The 24,667-nt window shown below is 42.4% G+C and overlaps 3 protein-coding genes across 6 annotated transcripts in view; 2 read left to right on the top strand and 1 right to left on the bottom strand.

The window, feature by feature from the left end:
- LOC131911842 (CKLF-like MARVEL transmembrane domain-containing protein 2) overlaps nucleotides 1-24,667 on the top strand; it is a 60,882-nt gene that overhangs the window by 6,568 nt on the left and 29,647 nt on the right. For 2 of the 3 annotated variants that reach the window (XM_059264246.1, XM_059264244.1), the window contains 2 exons: nucleotides 6,266-6,364; nucleotides 9,276-9,395. In XM_059264246.1, the coding sequence (XP_059120229.1) occupies nucleotides 6,266-6,364; nucleotides 9,276-9,374 (198 nt within the window). In that variant the 3' untranslated portion in view covers nucleotides 9,375-9,395. Of the gene's footprint in view, nucleotides 1-6,265; nucleotides 6,365-9,275; nucleotides 9,396-24,667 lie in introns of those variants that run through there. The other variant, XM_059264245.1, reaches the window with a different exon arrangement.
- The window catches only part of Tk2 (thymidine kinase 2), a 96,725-nt gene that overhangs the window by 48,059 nt on the left and 23,999 nt on the right, over nucleotides 1-24,667 (bottom strand). The window lies entirely within an intron of this gene.
- LOC131911843 (CKLF-like MARVEL transmembrane domain-containing protein 2B) lies at nucleotides 9,779-17,726 on the top strand. 2 transcript variants are annotated; one of them, XM_059264247.1, is made up of 4 exons: nucleotides 9,779-10,065; nucleotides 10,167-10,325; nucleotides 16,647-16,748; nucleotides 17,322-17,726. In XM_059264247.1, the coding sequence occupies exons 1-4, from the start codon at nucleotides 9,937-9,939 to the stop codon at nucleotides 17,598-17,600; spliced, it is 669 nt and encodes a 222-aa protein (XP_059120230.1). In that variant the 5' UTR covers nucleotides 9,779-9,936; the 3' UTR covers nucleotides 17,601-17,726. The 2 variants fall into 2 exon arrangements, with proteins under 2 accessions (XP_059120230.1, XP_059120231.1); XM_059264248.1 differs by lacking the exon at nucleotides 16,647-16,748.

The following is a 24,667-nucleotide window of genomic DNA, read 5'->3' as shown; positions in this document are numbered from 1 at the left end:
TCTCCAGCTGAGCCATCTCTCCAGCAGGCAAGATTTAAGAAAAAATAGAAGAAAAGCTAAAGAGAGCCATGAGACACCATGCCTCACTGAAAGGTACATAGGAAATATCCAGGAAGTAACCCAGTCAGGCTGGCTAGCAAGCAGTTCTTGGGCATGTGCTGGCAATGAGAGAACCTCTGCTCACAGTGGTCACGGGAAGCTCGGGGCCAGCTCTTAAACTCCAGGCCTTTGATCAACTCCAGCACAGCCAGCTCTTCTAACCACAACCATCTGATGGGAAAATGCCCTCTTTTCTCTGAAGAAGGCTATGAGAACCCCGAGTAGGATTTAGAGCCCCTGTTCTTTTTTCCTGCTATTGTTCTCCAGGGCATGGTCCAGTGTCTGGCAGAGCATCAGGAATATACCTAATGAGTTCCTCAGAGCCTAATGGGGAAAATGGATGACTAAGGTTGTCCAGGTATTGGGATGTTCAAAGAACAAGTGTACACATAATAAACCACTACACGGCTGGGCAAGTAGGGAATGACCTAACAGACTTGAAATGTTTCTAACCCTTCAAAATAGGACCCAAATTCTTGCCTCTTATCCTCTCCCTTCCTTTCTAGTCTTCCCCTTTCGGGTCCCACAAGATGAAGGACATATGCCACTTTGGTGCAACTAGTTACCACTGGGTAGTAATGGGGAGCCCCTGGTCTGGCAGGAAATGTGCCATTTTAGTGAGGGTATTGGTGCTGGGGTGAAGACTCAGCACGGTAGCGGGTAGATGGACTAGGAGATGTGTTGGCATTAAGGGGCAGGAGTCATGTGGGATCTATCACAAGACAGGTGGGGGAGGCCCCAGAACTGGTTTGGCCTCTGCACAGTCTACAGGTACCCAGTGTGCATAGAGCTACTTCTTTCCAGCCTTTCTTTCCAGACAAAATTACTTGGTACAAAATGTATAGGGTGAAGGTAAGTGGTAATTTCTAATTTAAAGGCCCCTACAGGGATAGAGTTCTTTTACCTCCCGTTTTTCTTCTTGTTTGACAGTGGGCTGAGGGTGGAGCTAGGGATGTAGTTCAGTCAGGATAGACTTGCCTAGGACACCTAAGGCCCTTGGTTTGATATCTAGCACTACATAAACTAGGTGTGCTGGCATACACTTGTCATCTCAGCACTCAGGAAGCAGGGAGATCAGAAGTTCAAATACCAAGTTCAAGGCTAGCCTCAGCTACATGAGTCTCTGACTAGGAATAGAAAAAAACAAATACTGAGGGTAAAGATTACCACCTATCAGGGACAGAGAAAGGCTAATACCCTTTGCTCCCACCTGACTCCCCATACACACACACACACACACACACACACACACACACACTCATGAGGTCAGCTTCAATGGGGACTATTTAAGTTTTGGGATTTTTTGTTTGTTTGTTTGTTTTTGTTTTTTGTTTTGTCTTGTTTTTTGATGTATTTTTCCTGGGCCACCCTCTCTGATGAATAATGGAACCTGGACTTGGGATCCCAAAGTTTCCAGTCAGCAGCTCCTTTGAAGTCTATGCTGGGGACTCTATACCGAGAGGTACAAGCTCAGCTCTCAGCCTCTAGCAATGTAGAATGTGCCTCTGTATCACATTCCCCATAGACAGCCTTTTTCTGTGCTGGGGACACGGTCTCCAGTCTGAGGGCTGTTGACTTCATCTAACATGTGCTCACATCATCTGCCAATATACCCAAGGAAACCATGAATTCTAACTACTGGAAGGCCGGAGTTGTGGCACACATGTAATCCCAGTATTGGAGAAGCTCACACAGATGAAATGTGATTTCAAGGCCTACCTGGGCTACATAGCTGTCTCAAATAAGCAAACAAAAACTTGCACTCTCCTGGATGAATAGCATGTACTTTCAACACTTCTATATATTACTATATGGTCAGAGCAATTGAGTTCCAGTCAAGAAGAGACATTTTCCAGTAGAAATCACTCTTGTTCTTGTTGTTGTTGTTGTTGTTGTTGTTGTTAATTATTTTTGGTGTGCATGTGTGAGGACAGAGGTGCAGAGTTCAGAGGATGACTTTCTGAAATCCATTCTCTCTTTCCATCATGGGTTAAAGAATCAAACCTATGCTGTCAGGCTTGAGAAGCAAGGGATTTAACCCACTGAGCCATCTCTCCCGGCCTTTGTTTTTATGGTAGGCACTCCCTGTGTGGCCCAGGCTAGTCTCAAGCTTAAGTTCCTCCTTCAGCCTCCTGAGTGCTATGATTACAGGTGTGCACAGACACCTGGCTTAGAAAGAACTCTTTCTACATAATAAACACACTTTAACCTGAAACTCTAGAGAGATGATGATTCTGAAAGTACCAGGGGCATCTTTACATGCTCGGGTGTAGCCATGTGAGAAGGTCCCCTTAACTTCCTTTACAAGTTAATGAATTTTTTTCTGATATTCAGAAAATTTTCAAACTAAGCATTCAATCTTTTCATTGCTGTTGTTTGTTTGTTTGTTTTTTGAGACAGGATCTCACTATGTTGTCTTGGCTGTCCTGGAACTCCCTATATAGACCAGGTTGTCTTCAAACCCACAGAGATCAGGCAGCCTCTGCCTCCTCAGTGCTGGGATTGAAGGTGTGTGCCACTATGCCTAGCAGCATGCAATCCTAAAAGGCATAGTTTTCTTTTTTCCCTTGATTGCTTTGAGACAGGGTCTCATGTATGTAGTTCAGGCTAGCCTTGAACTTACTATATAGTCAAGAATGACTCCTGATCCTTTTAGCCTACCTCCTGCATGCTGGGATTACAGGTGCACATCACTATGCCCAGCAATTAAAAGTACATTTTTTTTTTTTGCTAACTATAATTTTAGTTTTTGACATCTTGAAATTATTGGGGAGCTTTGTGGCAAATGATAGTCAAGTAGGACATTCATCTCACTTTAGTGAGAGGATGGGATCTGAGTCTTTGGAGTATTTAGAAGAAAGAATGAGTAGGGATGGCAGAGGCCCCTCTATGCACAGCCAAGTGCAATGGCAACTTCAGCCCAGCCATGCAGGATGACATTTCTCACAATGTCCAGAAGAGGCAGATAGGAAAGTCTGTACTTATGGCAAAAGGAAGGGGAGAGAAGAATAAAAATAAAAAGGGAAGAAAGAAAAGAAAAGAAGAAAAGAAGGGAAGGGATGGATAAGAGAAAGAAGATGACTGTAGACATCACAATGCTGAGGGTTCTAGCTACTTCCTGGATGAATAACCCTTCAGCAAGGTACCACAAACTGGGAATAGTAAGAGTCTTTTGTGAGAATTGAATAATTTCTCATATTACTGCCTTGGCCCAGTACATGGCATACAGTAAGTGCTCAATAAATGTGAGCTAGCACAGAAAGATGTAGAGGGCAAAGCACAGCTCCCAGGGATCACAGATCAGGAGCTGATTCCACTGTCATGAGGAACCTGAGCCAAGCACGGTGAGTTAAAATTACGACAGAGTGCCAAAGATTAGCTAGATCTATTCATTAGTATATTGTTATCAACGTGCTTTGGTCCAAATTCTCAATGACCTAGAACCATAACTAGCTCATTTTGGCTTTTAAAAGTTAACATTGTTTTCATTTTGTTTGATTGTTTTTGAGGCAGAGTCTCCCTCTGTAGCCCAGACTAGCCTTGAACATGAAGTGATGCTCCTACCTCAGCTTCCTGAGTGCTTTATACTCTGTTTCTCAAATTCTCATTCACATCTTTGAGTATCTTGTTTTACAGAATCATCAAGTACAAAGTTTCCCACTAAGCTTTGAACTCCTGTCTAGCCTCAGCCTGCCTTCCCTCTGCAGGCACCTCTCTTTGAGCCAGCAGAATCCAGCTCAGTCTTATACCTCAGCAGCCTTGCCCTATGGCCTCATGCCAATGTTGACCAATAGTAAAGACATCGGTGCCTTTCCAGAGACAGGTGACATGACCGGATTCTGGGTTCACCAATCATAACAGGAAGAACACACAGAGTTTGCAGTAAGTCTATTCTCTGTACATTCGCAGAGCAGATATCACAAGTCTACATCTTATACACTACCTGTACTTACCAGAGGCACAGTATGTAATGTTTCAGATTCAGTGTTCCATTTAACCCTCAGATCAACGTAATCAATCCCAATCATCATCCCCATATAAAAAAAATTAGTAGGCTGGCAGAGGGGTGCTAAAAAAAAAAAAAAAAGATCCCAGGTCCCACATCCAAAAATTGGCAGCCAAAGATCTGAGTCACAAAAACACTGTGAGCTTATTTGTTCCACATCATGTGAACTCAGAAGCCTTCCACAGATAATGATGGAAATGGAGGCTGCACTTGCAGTCTAAGGTGATAGATAGCTCCTAACTTCTTTCCTGTTCATGCTCCTGATGGGAGTCAATAATGAGTTCAGTACTGACTCCTCTCCTTAGCAGTTGTTCAATCGTAAAAAAACTTAATAAACTTCCCCAAGATGGCTATTGCATTCTCTGTAGAAACACACAGCATAGCAATTCTTTTGATGGCTGCTTTGTGATAGTTAAATGAAGTAGTCTAGGAATTGCTTGGCACATTGAAGGGAGCCATTAAGATCATCATGGTTTCTTACACTGAATGGTCAGGCTTCTTTCTACATACAGGCTCATATCCCAGACAGGCTGCCACCACCACTTAAGCCATTAAGAATGTGGTGAGGAGATAGTCCATTTGATAAAGTGATAGGCTTGCAAGCTTGAGGACCTGAGTTCAATCCCAGAACACATGTTAAAAAAACAAACAAAAACCAGACAAGCTTGTCAGCACTGGGGAGACAGACACAGGAAGATCCCTGGGAGCTCTCTGGCCAGATGGCGTAGCCTACTTGAAAAAGTGAGGCCTAGGGAAATGGCTCAGAGGGTACCTGTCACCAATCCTGACCACCTGAGTTCAATACCTGGGGTTCACATGATAGAAAGAGAAAACCAACTCCCAAACATTGTCCTCTGACCTCAATATACATGCGTATCATGTGCATCCCTCCCCCACCACATACACATACAATGAGTAAAATGTAACTGAAGTTAAAAAACATAAGATGGACAGCTCCTGAGGAATAACACCCAAGTTTGACACACAGACTTAGAGTCCTCCAATTATATACCTGGTCAAATCATTGTTTTTTACCGTAGGCCCTGTCCACACACTGGTCCCACTGACTCCATCATCACTCTCCCATCAAAGTGTAGTGTCCCACTCTAAGAGAAACCCTTCCTATCCATGCTCACTCTTCCAGTACACAAAAAGGCAGGCTGGCCTGGAGTTGAAGAGCCTATAACCAAAACGTAGAACAAAGGACATAAGAACTGGAAGATAAGCCAGGCGGTGGTGGCACATGCCTTTAAATCCAGCACTCGAGAGGCAGAGACAGGCAGATCTCTATGAGTTCAAGGACAGCCTATTCTACAGAGCAAGATCCAGGACAGGCACCAAAACTACACAGAGAAACCTTGTCTTGAAAAACCAAAACAAAACCCAGAACTTGAAGATATATCAGGCTGATTTAATTCTGACTTTGTCTCAGACGAGAGCAAACAACACAGCCATTCACTTCAGAAAATCAAGTCTGCTCTTCAGATGGGTTTAGGTGTTCTCAGGATACATGGGCTCACAAAATAATAAACATAACCCAACTTCTAGAGCATTAATTTTTACCTATGGATATAGGAATATATTGAATGAATGAACTACTAATATAAAATTTACCCTCAAACCCATATGTTTACATATATTAAAATAAATAAGTTATGGGATAAAATGAAGAATCCACATTAAAATATAAAACTTCAAAAAAAGTCATGTTATGGAGGGCCAGTTTTGGCCAGTCCTAGACCACAGAATCTAGAATTGCTGTACCTTTAAGAAAAGGCATGGAAGGGGATGGAGAGATGACTCCAAGGTTAAGACTCCACAGAGTATCCAAGCTCAGTTCCCAGCACCCACATAGGACAACTGTGTGTGTGTGTGTGTGTGTGTGTGTGTGTGTGTGTGTGTGTATGCACCAATAGAAATGTTAATGTCCCTAATGATGTTCTAATGAAATCAAACCTATTTCTACAAAGTCCTATCCAAGACCTTAAAAATCACATAGACTAAAATCTCTGAAAACCATAATTATACCCCTGAAGGTCCCTGTCAATCAAAGAGAAAGCGTTTAAAAGGTATCCACTCTTAGATGGGTAACTGACCTGTTTGAATATTTGGAAAGTACATTCTAATTTACAGTTGACCAATTTCAACTCTGCATTGCAGGATCTTATCAACAGTATCATTTCAACTGTGTTCCTTGGAGTAGTTGCCATACTAACAATGCAAGAAAAAGAAAGAAAGCATTGGTCCTATGTTGGAGGGGTAAGTAGAGGCCTCTATGAAATCTATTTAAGAAGAGTGGTCTGGGGTCAGTGAGATAGATGGCCCAGAGGTTAAAGGCATCTACCACCAAGTCTAATAATCTACAATATATCTCCAAGTCCCACACAAGTGCATATACATACACAGACAAATAAAGTCATACACACATTTTAAATTGAAAATAATATAGCCAGTAGTGGTGGCAAACAACTTTAATTTTAGCACCAAGGAAGAAGAGGTAGGAGGATCTCTGTGATTTTGAGGCCAGTATGGTCTACAGAGCGAGTTCCAGGAGAGCCAATGTTGCAAAGAGAAACCTTGTCTTGAAAAAATATATATATATGTATATAAATAGATTATATCAGGACCTTGAAAAAAGAAGGCCATCATGGTGTCATTAACAGGATAGAGAAGAATTATTTTTAATTGTGTGTGTGTGTGTGTGTGTGTGTGTGTGTGTGTGTGCCTGTATGTAGGTATGTGTACACCCATGCAAGTAAGAGTGGAGATCAAGAAAGGACTTTGCATCTGCTGGAACTGGAGTTAAAGACAACTGTGAGCCTCCACATGGGGCATGGGAACCAAACTTGGGTCCTCTACAAGGGCAGCAAGTGCTCTTAACTACTGAGCCATCTCTCCAGACCCCCTTCTCTTTCTTGTAGGGACATCTTCAAATGATGTCAAGTTGCCAAAACCTAAAACTCACAAAACATATTCTCCAAATAAGTTTTTGAGTTTACAGAATAACTTTTGCAAATCATATACACTACATGTAAAATACTTATAAATAGGAGTCTTGGTTATCATTCTATTGCTGTGAAGAGAGACTCCATGACCAAGGAAACTTATAAAAGAAAGCATTTAATTGGGGTCTGGCTTACAGTTTCAGAGGATGAGTCCATGATTACCATGGTTTGGAGCATGGCAATAGGTAAAGAGGCATTCTGCTGGAGCAGTAGCTGAGAGCTCACATCTGATCCACAGGAAGCAGGTAAAGAATAAGATTAGGCCTGACTTGGACTCTTGAAACCTCAAAGCCCACCCATAATGACACACCTCTTCAAACAAGGAAATGCCTCCTAATCTTTTTAAACAGTTCACCAACTGGGAACCAAACATTCAAATACATGACCCTGCAGAGGCCCTTCTTAGGCAAACCACCACACTATCAGTTTGGTTTTTCTTGGCTAGAGAACTATATTAAACACAGATATAAAGTGGGGACTTTTAGAATTGGGTAACTGCTTGTCCAAGGAGGAAGAGATCCTGCCTATGGTGAAGTACCTAGTGTGTGCCCAGCACAGTCTAGGTGCTTCCTTAGTCTTAGACCTTTATAAATAAGGTCTCCAATCCAGGCCAGTCTCTAACTTGCTCTGTGGTTGAGGATAAACTTGAACATCTGATTATCCTGCTTCTACACAAACCCTATTCCCCTGATGGATAATAAGTACACACCACCATGCTTGATTTATGCAGTGCTGGGGATCAAACCCAGGGCCTTGTGCATGCCAGGCCAACACTATGCCAACAGCACCACTTCCCAGGTCCCTGACTTAACTTTAAACATTCAGGTTTACAGACACCTGGGTATGTCCTTAGACTGAGGTTAAATACTTTGTCATGGGTCACAAAGCTTAGATAAACTGAGCCTAAATCCATATCAAATGGAAGAATGTAAGAAATAGCGAATCAGATGTTTAAAGAATAGGAAGAGTAAGGAAATGGAACTTGGATTTGATTCAATAATGTGGACAGAAATGAACCAAGAAAAGAAAACAGTTTAGGACAGGGGTGATGTCTCAGTGGTACTTGCCGCTAAGCCTGATGGCCCAAGTTGAAGTCCTGGAATCCACATAATGGAAGGAGAGAGCTGACTCCTACCTGTTATCTCTAACCTCCAAACACATGCTGTGGCATGTACAGGCCTACACACACACACACACACACACACACACACACACACACACACACACCAAAGAAAGAAATGTAGAAACTTTAAAAAGGATTTAAATTCTTTAAGTTCATTTCATAAATTGGAGAACATTTGTTAACGCCACTGCATTGTGCCAAGCTAGAGTTGGGCACTGGAAACAGAGCCCTTACCCCTGAGAAACTCACACAGGGGCTGCAACAAAGCCTACTAACAATCTGTCATCAGGTAGCCCACAAAGAGAAACATCCATGGCTGGAATACCAGGTGCTACCATCCCTGGTCCCTATCTGGCAACTCATCAATTGAGCTTTGTACTGCCATGGTCCCCCCACACTCCCTCCTTCATTTCTTCTTGCCTGTACTGGCATCAGCCCACCTCCGTGTCTTCCTGCCTTATCCAGGTTCACTCTCCCTTCATCTCATAGTAACTGCAGGTGCGTTTTCTGAATCTCAAATCTGTCCCCTCCTCAGAGAGCTCCAGACCATTCACCACTCAGGCTCAACTGCCAGGCACTCAACTCAGAACTGCAAAGGTCATTATCTAAGGCACTGGCTTTCAACCTACTTAATGCTGCAACTCTTTAACACAGTTCCTCATGTTGTGGTGACACCCAACCATAAAATTATTTTCAATGCTACTTTGTAACTGTAATTTAGCTATTGTTAGGAATCATAATGTAAATATCTGTGTTTTCCACTCATCTTAGGCCACCCCTGTGAAAGGGTCATTAGGTCCAAGGGGTCACAACCCACAAGTTGGGAACCACTGTTATAGTAGCAAGTCATAGGATCAGGACACTGGGGGCAGCAAACTCCAATGTTTCCCTTTCTCTTGGAAAGACAAACCGGACCTACAGCAGTCAGGAGGGACTGTTGCAGCTCTTGACCTCCTCGGATAGGAATAGGAATGAGAGATGGACGCTGTGCTAATTGTAAAGTAATCTGACCGTTACTTCCCACCCCTGTTGTGTCTGACAGATCCTGTGCCTCTCAGCAGCAATCTTGTGTCTCATTGATGCGTTATTGGTCATCAAGAACATGAATAACATGGAAAAAAGCCCTGGGAATGAAAACTAAACTCTCTACCGCCCCACTGAGGCAGAAAGCATGCTAAAGTCACCCAGCCCTTCCTAGCATTTAGCAGAGACTCCAAGTACAATCACTCCCTCCAGGCCATCATGAGCTCCCAAGCCCATGTGTGTGACTATAAAGACAGGGCTGTGAAGTCGGCAACACTTCTGCTTCCTCGTGTGGCCTTGTCTAAAAGTCGCGTTACCCCTCCCACTCCTCCACAAGGTTGCCCCAGGAGGTCGGGAGAGCCAGGACCTCAGGGAGCAATAGCCACACAACTGGGACTCCGGTTCAAGTAAGGCCTCGCTAGTACCAGTGGGGCTTAGTGCAAGTTGCTGCATGGAGGGTGGGAATTTCAGGCCTCTGCCAGGGTCGACGCAATCCTGCCGGTCCATGAGATGAGGTGCTCGCGCTGACCAACCATAAGCGTTAGAATTCTGCCGTCCCAGCGGTCAGTTGAGCGCCGCCCTTGAACAGGTCTGAAGACACCAGGCTCTCTGTTGAGCTGGGCCTGTTCAAGGACTGCAGGCAAGTCTGAGCCCCGAGAAATTGAGAACTACTGCTAACCATGGCAACACCTATGCCCAAGGATGATGTGGGCACAAGAAAGGGGTTTGATCGCTACAAGTGGGAATTCAAAGACTGCAATAAAGATTTCTGGCTCGGGGGACACGCCGTGGTCAAGACCCTGAGTATCGTAAGCTGGATTGGAATTCTAGGGGTGTCTGTGGAGGGGAGGGCCTCAGAAGTCGGGGAGAGACGTTGTAGCAGCTCAGGTGTATGTATTTCTCCACCCAGGCCTTCATGATCGCTGGACTCAACCGCTTTGAATCAATTTCCGCACACCCCCTCCTGATCCTGGTCCTCACTATGGAACTGTCCTTTTTTGCTTTCTTCATGTTCCTTTACACCTTCGCCATCAGCAGATATACTACTTTCATCTACTGGCCTGTGACTGTAAGTAAAGACTGTAGGAAAGGTGGTGCCAATCACATTCTACCTCCTGGAAAAAGACAACCTTGCCTCCTCTACCGGTGCTCAGGCTGGGAAGTTGGGTTGTAGAGGGGAAGCCAGGCAGAAATGATCCCCAAACCTGCCTGTGTTGGGTCACAGAAATAGGCACCGAGGCTTTGCTAGCCTCACAAATAGGGAAGGCTGTAACAACCAGCCATTTCTGCTGATGCTTTTCCTGGTATACATCTCATTGGAATATCATTCCAGGATTCAAAAAAGAAAATCAAACTCTGCATAAACCAGTAAGGTAAAGTGAAGCAAATTTCAAGCATGACTAAAACAATATCAGGTCTCTGATGAAAATAATGTTTCAGAAGCATGGTCAACCTGAAATAGTCACCCAATGGGTGAGGCTGAGCTTGGTAAGTCACTCAAGCATCCATTCCTCTAGTCCTTTATCTGTACCTCAGGGTCTGTAACAATCTGTAGGGAGATTGAACTCATGTAAACTTCTTGCCATTGTGTCTTAGGGCTCATGACTCAAATTCCCTCGCCTCACTCAATGGAATCACCAAGTGTACCCACCTAAATCCCCCATAGCCAATTAACACCTCAGCTTCCAACTCCCTTTGTTCATTACCCACCTCTAGAGACCTCTGTTCCCCCATTTCATTACCCTTACAAACCAGCAAGTGAATTGCCAAAAGTCAAATAACCTGCCCTTCAACTCAACACAACTAGTAAATAGCAAGAAAGAAAAAAAAATCAAAACTTAATGAAATATGCTTCTGATAGCTGTGATCACCTACCTATCTGCCCTTTTGTTAAAAGCTGTTAGTGTCCAGGGATCCATCAGTCCTCATGAAGACCTTCAGTACAGGAAGGAAGGAGATGGAACTAAAATGAAAACTCTTGGAAACAGAACACACAGAAGACAAAAAGATGGAGACTATGTGTCCAGTGAAGAGACTGAAAAGACTCAGTAAAATAACATCCACCAAAAATGAAAGTCAGTCCTCCTCTACTTAACATAAACATAGTGATGGAAATGTAACCAATATTGCTTTTACTAAACAGCCTAGCTAGAAAGACAGGAGGAAGAGAAATGAGGGAAGAAAGGGGGAGTGAGGGAGAGAGGATGGAATGGAGGGAGGAGAAGGAGGAAGAAGAGGGAAGGAATAGAGATAGGATGCAAAGGTTCTCGAGATGGAAAACGGGAGTAGTGACAATACAAGCTGTAGATTGTTGGGAGTGACTCATGAGGTACCATCTCAGGAACTTGAGATAGGGATTTTCAAATACTCTCAAGACAAGAGATGAGGCCTGTCTTAGTTTAGGTTTTTATCGCTGAGACAAAACATCATGACCAAAGCTACTTAGGGAGGAAAGAGTTAATTCAGTTTATACTTTTACATCACAGTTCATCATCAAGGGAAGTCAGGATAAGAACTTAAGCAGGACAGGGACCTGGAGACAGGACATGATGCAGATGCCATAGAGGAATGCTGCTTCTGTCTTGCTCCCCATGCTTTGCTCAGCAAGCTTTCTTATAGAACCCAGGACCACCAGCCCAGGGATGGCATCACCCATAATGGGCTGGACCCTCTCCCATCAATCACTAATTAAGAAAATGCCCCCGAGCTGGATCTTTGGAGACATTTTCTCAATTGAGGGTCCCTCCTCTCTGTTGAATCTAGTTCATGTCAAGTGGACGTAAAACAAGCCAGCACAAGGCCTTAAGCCAAAGCCAAGCAGAGGCCTAAGAAATCAAGCCAGCACCTGGAGAATACTGCATCCATAGAGGAAAGATGGAGAAGGAAGACATACACACACTGCCAGCACAAAGAAGCAGGAAACATCGGTCTATACTTGACCTGTGGGAGTGGGGACAGGAGGCCTGGGTTTTCTTTGAGAATGGGAAAGCTAAGAGCTTTCCCTTGCATAGATGTGGAATCTGAATTTTTTTGCTGCCCAGAGTCTAGAAAACACATGCCTTGCACTGATGATGTTCTAATCACATCCTACGAACTCATAACAGAAATAAATGCAGAACCACAGCCAAAGCATGTGATTTGTGATACACTTAGTCTTTTAAAAATGCTCCAAACTAAGAATCAAAAATTGGCACACATGGTCCATGTTTCCATAGGATATGTCTATAATCCTAACACTCAAAAGCCAAAACAGGAAAACTGATTTCAAGGCCATCCTGGACTCATAGCAAAAATTTGGTATCAAAAGAAAAATAAATGAAACAAGTTGGAAGAACAGAATCCTGAGACTCAGAGACCGTAGATGAACTGTGATATGAGAACATAATCAATGCTGTTTAAATGATTGCAGATAAAAATAAGACTATAACACTGGGCAATGGTGGCACACACCTTTGATCCCAGCACTTGGGAGGCAGAGGCAGGCAGATGTCTGAGTTAGAGGCCAGCCTAGACTTCAGAGCCAGTTCCAGGACAGCCAGGGCTGCATAGAGAAACTCTGTATTGAAAAACAACAACAACAAAAAGACTATAGGGACAGAATAAACAATTTTTAAAGTGAGTAGTTTAATGTCTACAATAGAAAATATAATACTTGAAGTAAAAATGTGAACAGATGAGTTAAAATCAGATCAGGGCCCAGTGTGGTAGCACAATCTGTCATCCCAGGAGGCTGAGGAAGGAGGCTCAAGAGTTCAAGGCCAGCCTGTACTACAGAGTGACTTTGAGGCCAGCCTGAGACAAAGCAAGACCTTGTCTAAACAAAGAGTTGTTGAGGGAGTTGGAATGTCTCTAGAGAGATTGTTCAGTAGTTAAGAATACTTGTTGCTCTTACAGAGGACCTGGGTTCAGTTCCCAGCACCCATATCACGTGGCTTTTGGCCTCCTGTGACTTGACTTTCAGAGGATCTGACCCTCTTCTGGCCTCCACTCACCTACACACATGTGATACACATGTACACATGCAGGCAAAACACTCATACATATAAAATAAATACAAATGAATACATATACAGAATGAGTGAGCAGATCTGACACAACTCAAGAGAGAATGAAGGAGTTGACAGGTGTGGGAGGATTATCTAGAACTAGCCCTGAAAGACAAACAGAAGGAACATGAAGGAGAAGATGAGACACAGAATACAAAATCAGAATTCCATACTAGAGACTGGAGAAGAAACATTTAAAGTGATCAAAAACAAGAACTTTCTACATTAAATGAAACTGACATCATCTAAATATGGCATAATATAGAAACCCAAAACTTCATCCCTGCACAGTAGCAATGGTTAAACTGGGGAAAAACTGGCAACAAACTTTTCAGAAATCTTACTTGTAACTTCGAGCAACCAAGAGAATGTTTGGTTGTTATTTTGTTTGACTTCTTGTTGGGTTTTTGGTTTTGTTTTTGTTTTTCAAGACAGGGTTTCACTGTGTAGTCCTGGCTGTCCGGGATCTCACTCTGTAGACCAGGCTTGCCTTGAACTCAAGAAATCTGCCTGCCTCTGCCTTCTGAGTGCTGGGATTAAAGACATGTGCCACCATCACCGGCCATGAGAATGTTTAATAAAGAAAGAAACTGCTGAATAATAGTAAGAGGGCATTGGACATTTTAACTTACCAGACAGCTAAAGAATTCAGGTTCAAATCTATATGCTAAGATATGACTGAAAATAAATGAAGCATCTGCCACCAGATGTGGTGACATACACCTCTGTTCTAACACTTGGAAGGTTGAGGCAAGAGATCAGAAGTTCAAAACCAGCCTCAGTTACATAGCAAGTTTGAGGCCAGGTTAGGCTATACTGTTACTGGTGGTGGAGGTCTGGCAAGGTGTTTTTGGCTTCTTAGCCTCCTATTCAAGCCCACAGAGACTGCAAAGTAAGCAGTAATCTCTGTTCAAAGTGCAGCCATTGAACAGGCAGATACACAGTCAAGACTGACAGCAGCTACCCAAGTGAAGGTAATCAAGGGCCCCAGTTATTGCTTGGGGCCTCTTTCAGTTGTTGTTTGGGACTTCCTTTATGGGGTTCAAGTGTGGGAGGAGTTTGCTTACAAAGGGTGTAATTTGGGTGGTTCTCTATCAAGACTAATAGGCTTGGACTATATAAGTAAGCCCTTGCTCATGGGCATATCCCTTCCCATAATGCATCTGATTTTAATCATATGCAACTCCAAATATGCATAGTCATAAGATAGTAAATAGGGGATTCTTCCTAAAAGTTCTCTTGAAAACACAGTTTTAGCTTATTGCACATGTGCCCAAAACCAGTTTAGGCCAGATCAGCACTCCTACCTTCCATATCCCCCTCCACAGTACTGAATCAATTTGGGTAGAAATTGTCCAAGTCATTAAGGGGAGGAGAAACTTACTCCACTAGTAGTTTGATGCAGGTGGGGTCCCAGGTTGCTTACAGGTTGTTAGGTGCATTGTTCAGAGAGAAATATGTATGCATAGTACATGCAACGGAGTGTCCTAGGATGCCAAATGCATTGTAACAAGAGGAAGGAGGTGAGGATAGTTGGAAAGAAGTAGAGTAGCCAAAGTGGGAAGACAGACAAAGAGAAGGTGACAGGGAGAGGGAGGTAATGTGATTGATTACTTTATATACATGTATAAAAATATAATGGGGAGGCTGGAGAGGTGGCTCAGTGGTTGAGAGCACTGACTGTTCTTCCAGAGGACCCAGGTTCAATTCCCAGCACCTACGTGGCAGCTATCAACTGTCTCCAAGCTATCAACTTGTAACTCCAAGATCTGAAAACCTCACACAGACATACATGCAGGAAAAACACCAATACAATTAAAGTAAAAATAAATAAATTACTAAATAAAATATAATGAGCCCATCATTCTGTATAACTAATATGAGCTAGTAAAAATATTACAAATAAAATTCTTTGGAAAAATGAAAAGAACTACAAGAATGGATTTTCCCAACCAGATACCAGATTTACCCTAAGATATGGTGCTAGATCGTGGATTAACTAATGGAATTGTTACCAGTGGAATGTTTGTGTCCTCCCTGGATTTATATCCTGAGATGGAGTTTTTGAGGAAGCAACTAAAAATAAACAGAAAATTTAAGGTTGGGACTCTGATCCAAAATGATTAGTATCATTCCAGGAAGAGACAGGTCGTATGAAAGGTCATATGAAGATAGAGAGGGAAGGGCAGTTGTCTCCAGCCAAGGAGAGTGCTCTGGGACCTTGCTCTTGGTCCTTCCAGACCCAGAACTCTGAGAGGATAAACATCTGTTGTTTAAGGCACCCAGCCTATTGTATTTTATAATAGTATACTGATGTAGGAATAGATCAGAGAATTCAGACTTATACACATACTGCAACTTGTATATGACAGAGGTAGCATTGAAAACCTGGGACAGCAGTTGGTGAGTTGGCTAAGCAGTTAAGAGCACTGGCTCCTTCTGCAGAGGACCCAGGTTGGGTTCCCAGCACCCAAGCAGCTCACAAGCTGCTGTAACTCCAGGGAATCCAATGCCCTCTCTGGCCTTCTCAGGCACTACACACATTTGGTATGATCACGTACATGGAGACAACACACTTATACACATAAAATAAAAATAAGCAAACCTTTTTGTAAAAGAAAGTTGGACAGAACATTCAATGAGAGTACCTAGGAATATTGGCAGAAGAGATTGTACATCCCATTAAAATTAAAAACAATTTAAAATTTGGACACTCTAAGATAAAACACAACTAATAGTAAATGGGACAAGGGGCACAAATACATAGAATTTTGGTTGGTTTTATTCTGTGTTGGGAGAAGAAAGCTTGTATGTGGTAAAGGAAGACCAAATCCCCAAGGAATGAAAAGAAAAAAATGATGAAGGAGGAAGCAATCAAGGAAGGTGGTCCAGGGGGTAAGGCAGGGTTGGGTGTAGAGGGAGCAGCAAGGCTCCCAGAGTTAAGTCAGAGAGCCTCCTGGCAGCAGCAATACTGCTCACGGAAGCTCCAGAGAGGAGAGTACAGAAATGATGAGGGGAAGTACCGAACAGAGATACCATCAAGTAGCCTATGCATTTATTTATATGACTACTGATTGGCACTGGATCCCTGGTGTTTTAGGCAAGATGGTATCTTGTGGCTCACCTGGGCAGACAGCAGTTAAGTTTGGACTGTGTGCTCCACTCACAGAGGCCAGCAGGGAGCCGCTGGTTGATCTGCTTGGCCAGAAACATATTTGCCTTTGTATATTTTAAATTTTCAGGGTGGGGGGACATTTGAACATGGTTACATGGAGGATACTGTGCTGTTTCTGGGGTGCATGGAGCTCATCTATCTAAGACCAGCTTATCTCTCCCACTTTCAGGACCTCTTGAACGACCTCTTCACCTGTGTGTTCCTCATAGGCGCCATAGTCTTTGGTGTGAAGTCTAAAAGTGAATTGACAGTCACCTACATTATAGCTTTGGTGAGGTGTTTCTGCTAATCTGTGGGTGTCCTAAATCACTGTCACAAAAATCCTGGGATCATGGGCTAGATTGCTGCTGAGTCTATAGAGTGCTGGTCTAGTCTGATCTATGACACTGCAAAAACTTACTGTAGTACCTCATGCCTATCTACAATGTTGGCACTCAGGAGGTAGAGGCAGAGGACCCAAAGTCCAAAGCCATCCTTGGCACAGTAGTAAGTTCAAGGCCAGCCTGGGGTACATGAGACCCTGTCTCAAACAAACAAATAAAGCTTGGGTCAAAGCAAATTTAAGAAGTTGGTAAATGTTTCTAATGCAGAAGACACCTTTTAAACGTGGTGTCTAAGAAGGCAGCCAAGTCACCTGTGACTCTCGTGTATGTGAAAAGAAAGGAAAAAGAAAGATGATGGGGACACTGGGCATGAAACCAGGGAGGGCAGACAGAAGGAGGGTCTAGGATCGAGGTGTTTTGGGGGTACACTGTGCATCACCTCAGATGAGAGACCAAGAATGGAATCTGTGCCTGCCTTCTAGGTGGACAGTCAAAATAATGAAGACCCACTTGTTCCCTAGGTTCTTATGGCAGTTGCCGCATTCTTTGCTCTCGTTGACCTCTGTCTTCAAAGGAGACACTTCAAACCCAGGAAGCTCCGAAAGCTCCATGTGCTTGCTCCAGACAAGTTCGGCAAGATGCCAGACCCGAACCTCAAATTACTGCTGGAGCAGAAAGAAGAAGAGGAGGCAAAGCAAAAGGAGAAGGAGGAGAAGGAGAAGAAGGAGAGGGAGGCAAAGCTGAAAGCCAAGCAGAAGAAGAAGCAGGCGAAGGCAAAAAAGGGCAAGAAGAAGAAGTGACTGGACGGCGACACTCGTGGTCAGGAATGGCAGCCAGCTTTACGGCCAGGCTTTTCTACACCCTCCCCTTTCTGGCTTTCTAGCCTACTTTTCTTTTCCATCAATAAACACCTCTTGGAAAGAAAATTTCTCTTTAAATAGATTTTGTACTAAAAGTTGGACAACATTTGTCCAGTGCTCTTCATCCCACAGAAACTCTTGGAAATCTCGGTGCTAAGGGAAAGGCCCAGAGGGGTCACAACCCACAGGTTGAGAACCACTGCACTAGAGGTTCTACCCACCCTGAAAGGGTTTCATCCTCCTGAGGGAAGAGTGAAGACTCCAACAGACATCCAAGGAAGGAGATGTGTAAGTAGAAGCCTGGAGTCCTAAGAGTGAAACAGAGAAAGGAACTAATAGTGTTCTTTGGAGTGCACAGCAGACTTTCTCACACTTTCTCATCTCAGGCGTGCATAACACAGGAGTTAGTTCCAGGTCCTTGTCTCAGGAACTCAAAAAGGGAAATCCACAGGCCAAGGCTGAGTCTTGAAGAGGCATTTTCTTTGTAGAAAGAAAGCTCGGGGACGAGAAAGAAGGCTCTGTGTTTAAAGCATCCTGCACTTAGAGAAAACCCCAAGAAAGTTGGCTGACAACTGTAACAACCTGTAACCCCAGCTCCACAATCCAACTGCCTCTTCAGGCCTCCACATGGAACTACTCTCACATGCACATACCCCACACAGAAATACATTCACACACACACAGTAAACCTTTAACAAAACATAAAAGAGAAACCTTAAAGATAAAAGTTAAAGATTTGTAGTAGAGGGTCTGGGGAGATGGTTCATTGGTTAAGAGGACTGGCTGCTTTTCCTGGGAACCCGTGTTCAGTTCCCAGCACTCCCATGGTGCCTCACAAACATCTGGGACTCCAGTTCCAGGTGATCTGACACCCTTTTCTGATGTCCATAGTCACGACACACACATGTGGCATACATACATACATGTAAGCAAAATGCCCATACATACGAAAATATTTAAATATTTAATATTAATATTTAAAAAATATTTCTTAAAATTTATGATAGAAAGTAGCACTCCAGAAAGAAGACAAAAGTCCTGAGATAAAAACAAGGTAGAGGGAAATACTGTTTGTCTAGCAGCTTTTTATAGGACTTACAGCAGAAAGTAGCCAAAGACGGAAGTAGTTTCTATTGTGATTGGATAGCATATTCAGCATATCACAAGAGGGCCCTCACTATGCAAGTAGCCATGGATCAACCATGCAGGTAACCACATGCCATATATGCACTGCTTGCCAGCTAGGGAAGTCATACCACATGAAGCTTGTGCGTCATGTGATATTTTGATGGCATTCTGACAATAAATTGAGTCAGAGGGCAGAGCTAGCTCCTCCTTCCTTGCCCCAAGCCCTCTGAGTGAGCCTGGGATTTTCCTGTTGCAGTCTCTCTACAACAGCCTCCAGCTGCTGCCCAAACTCCACAGAACCCAAACTCCAGAGGTGCCTGGGCTCCAAACAGAGTTAGCTACCCACAACTGGCTGGCTCTGCCTTCGGGCAGCTCCCGCCACATGTGCTTCTTCCACATGTCATCCTGTGTCTGCTTTTCAGACAGCTGGCTCCTTCTCCCTGTGGGCTGCAGACTTCCCCTGTCGCCCTCCTCGGGTTGCTGCCACAACAGGTTAGTGTCCTCAACACGAGCTCAGGCTTCTACTGTTGCAGCCGGGACACACGCTCAGCTCACAGCTAGAGGTGAGCAGTTGCAGCAGCCGTCAGCAAGGCTCTGCAACACCCGTGTTCTCTGCTCAACTGTGCTATGCAGTGACAGTCAGACTCATACTTCACTATCGTCGTCAGCAGATCTGGTGAGACAACTGGGAATTCCTAAAGAGGGGAATTAGATTTAAAAGAAAAAAAAGAGAATTGAAAAAAAGGACAGGCAGTGGTGGCGCACGCCTTTAATCCCAGCACTTGGGAGGCAGAGGCAGGCGGATCTCTGTGAGTTTGAGGCCAGCCTGGGCTACAGAGTAAGTTCCAGGAAAGGTACTAAAGCTACACAGAGAAACTCTGTCTTAAAAAACCAAAAACAAAACAAAACAAAAAAAGATGGTGGGTGTTCCCCACATAAAAAATGGGAAATAATATTATGATGCATGGAGTTAGGTCTCTGTATAGTTCCACAATAGATGTTTTGAAATAAAACAATTAAATGAAGGGATAATCAACTTAGCTGGGATTGAGGTAATGTCAATTATAATCATTATCATTTTGGTAACTCTTGTTTTATCCCTTAAAAACTTGTTTGATATGGGTGCCAAATATGAAAAAATGGACTGATAAGATAAAATCCTTAGAAAGGCAGGCTGATGAAACTAAGAAAAATATTCACAGACAGAGGAGTTTAAAGCAGAAGTTACCACACCATTGCATTATGAAACTGAAGAGGAGAGACCCAATGTCATTAGAAAACCAACCTTAATTTATCCAATTTCCACTCAAGAATGACCACCAGATGATAGACATCCCCAAGGCTATTCAGAAGTTAACTAGGATCCTATAGAAATGTTAGATTTGAAGAGATATAAAGAAGCAACAGTTTTATATGGTATGCATTCACTTTTTGTGAAGCAGATGTTAAATTCATGGGCCACTCTGAACAGAATTATTCCACAAGACTAGAAAGATTTAGTTAGAGCAGTATTAGAAGCTGGTCCTCAGTTACAGTGGAGAACCTGGTGGAAAGATGAAGCTAGGGTCATCAAACAACGAGGTAGGGATAGAGGTTATGAGATTTCCCAAGATCAAATCTTCAGTGAGGACCATTATGATGATGTGCAAAGACAGATTACATTTGATGATCACACCTTGGCCCTATGCCATACAGCAGCTTTAAATACTTGAGACAAGACTGAAGAATCAGGAAAGAGGATTTAGCCATTTACTAATGTTACACAAGGCCCAAAGAAGCCTTCACTGACTTTTTACAAAGATTGACTTCAGCTGTAAATAGAATGGTATCAGATCCAGAAGTTAGACAAATATTAATTGAATCTTTGGTTTTTGAAAATGCTAATGTAAAAGGGTGACCAGGCCTTTAAAGGCAACATCTGCACCCACAGATGAATGGATTAAAAATACAGCTGTTGTTAGATCTCACCCTTATGATGACACTTGGATAGGAGAAATGACTTCTAAAAATTTTAAGAAAAGTCAAAAGGTTGGATGTTTTAATTGTGGTAAACCAGGTCAACTGAAAAACAATTGTAGACAAGGCATTCCTAGGAACATTTTTTTTTTCTTTTAGAGAGAATCCAAACAGAAGGCCCCAGCTTTCTGGAATATGCAGAAGGTGTGGCAAAGGCCAACACTGAACTAATAAATACAGATCAACATGGAATAGGCAAGGTAACCCTTTGCTGTTGGGAAATACCATGGGGGGGGCCTCTTGCAGGCCCCCATGTCAAATTTGGTTCAATCCCCTGTCAGCATCGGGGAAACTCCTCCACAGTGCAATTAAAAGACTTAATACCTGTTATGAAAAACCATACTGCTCTGAATGAAAGAACAGCTTTAGAAGATAAAACAAAAATTTCAGGAGAAACCATAAAGCAAATATTTTGGCAAACTTCCATAAATAGTCAAAGACCAAAGTTAAAAATACAAATGTAATTGAGAGAATGGTAGACACGGGGGCAAGTATACCAATAATTGCACCAAAATCTTGCCATCAATATTGGCCTTTTCAGGAGGTAAATGTTCAGCTTTTAGGGACTGGAACTTTATTTCAGGCAAAACAAACTGCAATATGGGGCAAATGTATAGGGCTGGAAGGACAGAGAGGAAAATGAAAGCCATGTGTGGCTAACATAGAAATGAATTTATGGGAACATGATTTGTTACAACAATGGAATACCCAGATTCCAATGCTCCAATTACATTTCTCCAATCTCAAAAACAAACCATAAGCTAATTTATGCTTCTGAGAAAAATATTAAAAGGTATCATAAAGAATAGTCACTGACCATTCAGGTTGTACATAAAGAAGGCACAAGAGTTGCTGATCTTTCAAAGGTACCAACAGCCCTACCTTTAAAATGGTTGACTGACAAAACTGTCTGGATGAAACAATGGCCTTTGACATCAGAAAAATTACAGGGATTAGAACAGCTGGTACAGGAGCAGCTAAATGTTCAACATATTAAAGAATCAACCAGTCCTTGGAATTCTCCTATTGGAGTCAAGCTCTGACCTGTTGAAGGGTTCTTGGGGGAGGAGAGAAGAATGAAGAAGTATTAAACAGAAATATAGGTAGAGACAACAAGAAAGACAGAGACACAGGATAGCTTCCAGAGAGCCTTGGGCCAATACTCAGCCACCCAGAGTTTTATTTTAATGGGCTTTTATATACTATCAAGGGGAGAGGCAAAAGACCCCCCCCTTTTAAGGTCAAAGCACAATGTACAGCCAAGTGTAGACTCTTCAAAACACCTGGTAACCACACCCCTGGCCAAATTATCCCATTATGCAGCCCTGCTGGGTAAAGCAAGTTTAGATCCTCTGACCTTGAGTAAGGCCTTACTAGGGAGCCTCTGTGGGCCCCCATATTCTTCAGTATTTGTTATTAAAAAGAAATCTTTTTAATGGGAATGGAGAATGGTAAAATATCTAAGAGATATTAATACGGTGATTCAGCTAATGAGCTCTTTACAGTCTGGAATTCCCTTGTCTTCTCTATTACCTAAAGGATGGTCTATTATACTGATAGATTTAGAAGACTGTTTTATTACTATACCTTTGGAAAAACAGAATAGAGAAAAATTTGCCTTCACAGTGCCTACTTGTAATAAATCCCAGCCTCTTCAAAGGTATCAGTGGAAAGTTCATCCACAAGGGATGTTAAATAGCAATACCTTGTGTTACTATTTTGTACAACAGTCATTGGAAATAATTTGTAATCAGTTCCCTCAATCTAAAATTTACCATTACATGGATGATATCTTACTAGCTGATTCAGATGCAGATACCTTAGAGAAAATGTTTAAAGATATAAAGAAAATTTTGCCTTGTTGGGGATTACAAATTATTCCTGAAAAAATACAAAGAGGAGAGTCTATTAATTACCTAGGATATAAGACAGGTTTACAAAAAAATTCAACCACAGAAAGTACAAATCAGGAGAGATCAACTACAAATGCTTAATGATTTTCAAAAATTGCTGGGAGATAGTAACTGGCTATGACCCACTTTTGGATTAACAACTCAAGAACTAAGTCATTTATTTCAATCATTATAAAGATAATAAGGACTTAAATAGTCCAAGAAAATTATCAGCTGAGGCTGAGAGATAATTGGCTTTGGTAGAAAAGAAATTATAGGATGCACATATGGATTGTCTGAAACCTCAGCTTGATTGTATTCTGATTATTTTACCTTCAATACATTCTCCTACTGGAATTCTAATGCAGAGAGAAGATAGTTTTACCACAGAGAGTGAAAAGTTAAAGACTTATGTAGAAAAGGTGTCTGAATTGATTCTGAAGGGAAAATGAAGACCTCAGCAATTAGCAAGCATAGACCCAGGAGAAATTGTGGTTCCTTTTAGTAATGCTGAAATTTCCTCATTATGGACAGAAAATGAACATTGGCAAAGAGTTTTCAGTAATTTTTGGGGAGAGATTAGCAACAAATATCCCATCAGTTTATAAAGAGATCTGATTGAATCCTTTCTCACACTGTATGAGGAACACCAATTTCTAAAGCTCCTACATTCTATACTGATGCAAACAAATCAGGAAAGGCTGGTTATCAGTCAGGAAATTTAAGTAAAATGACTCAAAGCCCTTATAATTCTGTTCAAAAGTCAAAATTAAATGCTGTTCTCATGTATTATTAGATTTTACAGAGACTCTTAACATAGTTACTGACTCTCAGTATGTAAAAAGAGTTGTTTTACACATTGACACTGCTGAACTTACTCCAGATGATTCAGAATTAACTTTGGTATTTATTCAATTACAAGAAATAATCAGAAATAGAAATCATCACTTATATATAACACATATCTGATCCCATAGGGTTCCACCAGGCCCTCAATCACAAGGTAATGTTGAAATAGATCAACTATTCTAGAAGCCTCAGAATTTCATAAGAAACTCCATGATAATAACCAAGGTTTGAAGAACGATTCTTCTATCACTTGGCAACAAGCCAAGCAAATTATAAGGAAATGTCCTATTTGTTCTCTGTATAACCAAACTCCACTACCTGCAAGAAGTAACCCAAAAGGTACCCAAAGGAATGAAATTTGGCAAATGGGTGTGTTTCATTTTACATAGTTTGGAAAATTAAAATATGTACTCCATACCATAGATACATATTCATGATTTTCAATGGACAACTGCTTTGAGTTCTGAGAAGGTTTATTTTGTAATTACACATTTATTAGAAGTTACGGTCATCATGGGGATACCTGTACAAATTAAGACTGACAATGTTCCAGCATGTGTCTCTAGCATATTGCAACATAAAGCACATTACAGGTATACCACAAAATCCTACAGGGCAAGCAGATATAGAAAGAAATATAATCTAATTTACACTCTAAAAGATCTAATCACACTCTAAAAAATATGCTTAAAAGTGAGCCCACCAGCACCAATTGGACTAAGAGGTGTCTTTGTCCTCATAGCTGAACACCCCAGCCTCTAGGCTTTGGGCCCAGGGATATAACCCTGGCCCCCACACCACCACCCACTGCAGTCCCAGTTTCAGGCCCGTAGACAGGCCTCCTGAAGACAGGTCTGACTACCACCATCTCTCACCAGACCCTGTAACCCACAAGCCCCACCCCTCCCAAATTCACCCACCCTCCAAGACTGCAGCAACTCCCTGAGACAGAGCCCACCAGCACTGATTGGACTAAGAGCTGCTTCCTGAGACAAAGAGTCCATCAGCACCAATTAAACCAAGAGCTCCCATTGGAACAAGAGTATTGATTGGACCAAGAAAGGCTCCCTCAGACACAGAAACCACTTGCACTGAGTGGAGAAAGAGATGAGTAGATGCCAG

Source organism: Peromyscus eremicus, chromosome 5, assembly GCF_949786415.1.
Source record: "Peromyscus eremicus chromosome 5, PerEre_H2_v1, whole genome shotgun sequence".
In the NCBI taxonomy this organism is placed as follows: domain Eukaryota; kingdom Metazoa; phylum Chordata; class Mammalia; order Rodentia; family Cricetidae; genus Peromyscus; species Peromyscus eremicus.
The sequence above is the reverse complement of the archived record's forward strand: the minus strand, read 5'-3'. Positions and strand labels throughout refer to the sequence as shown.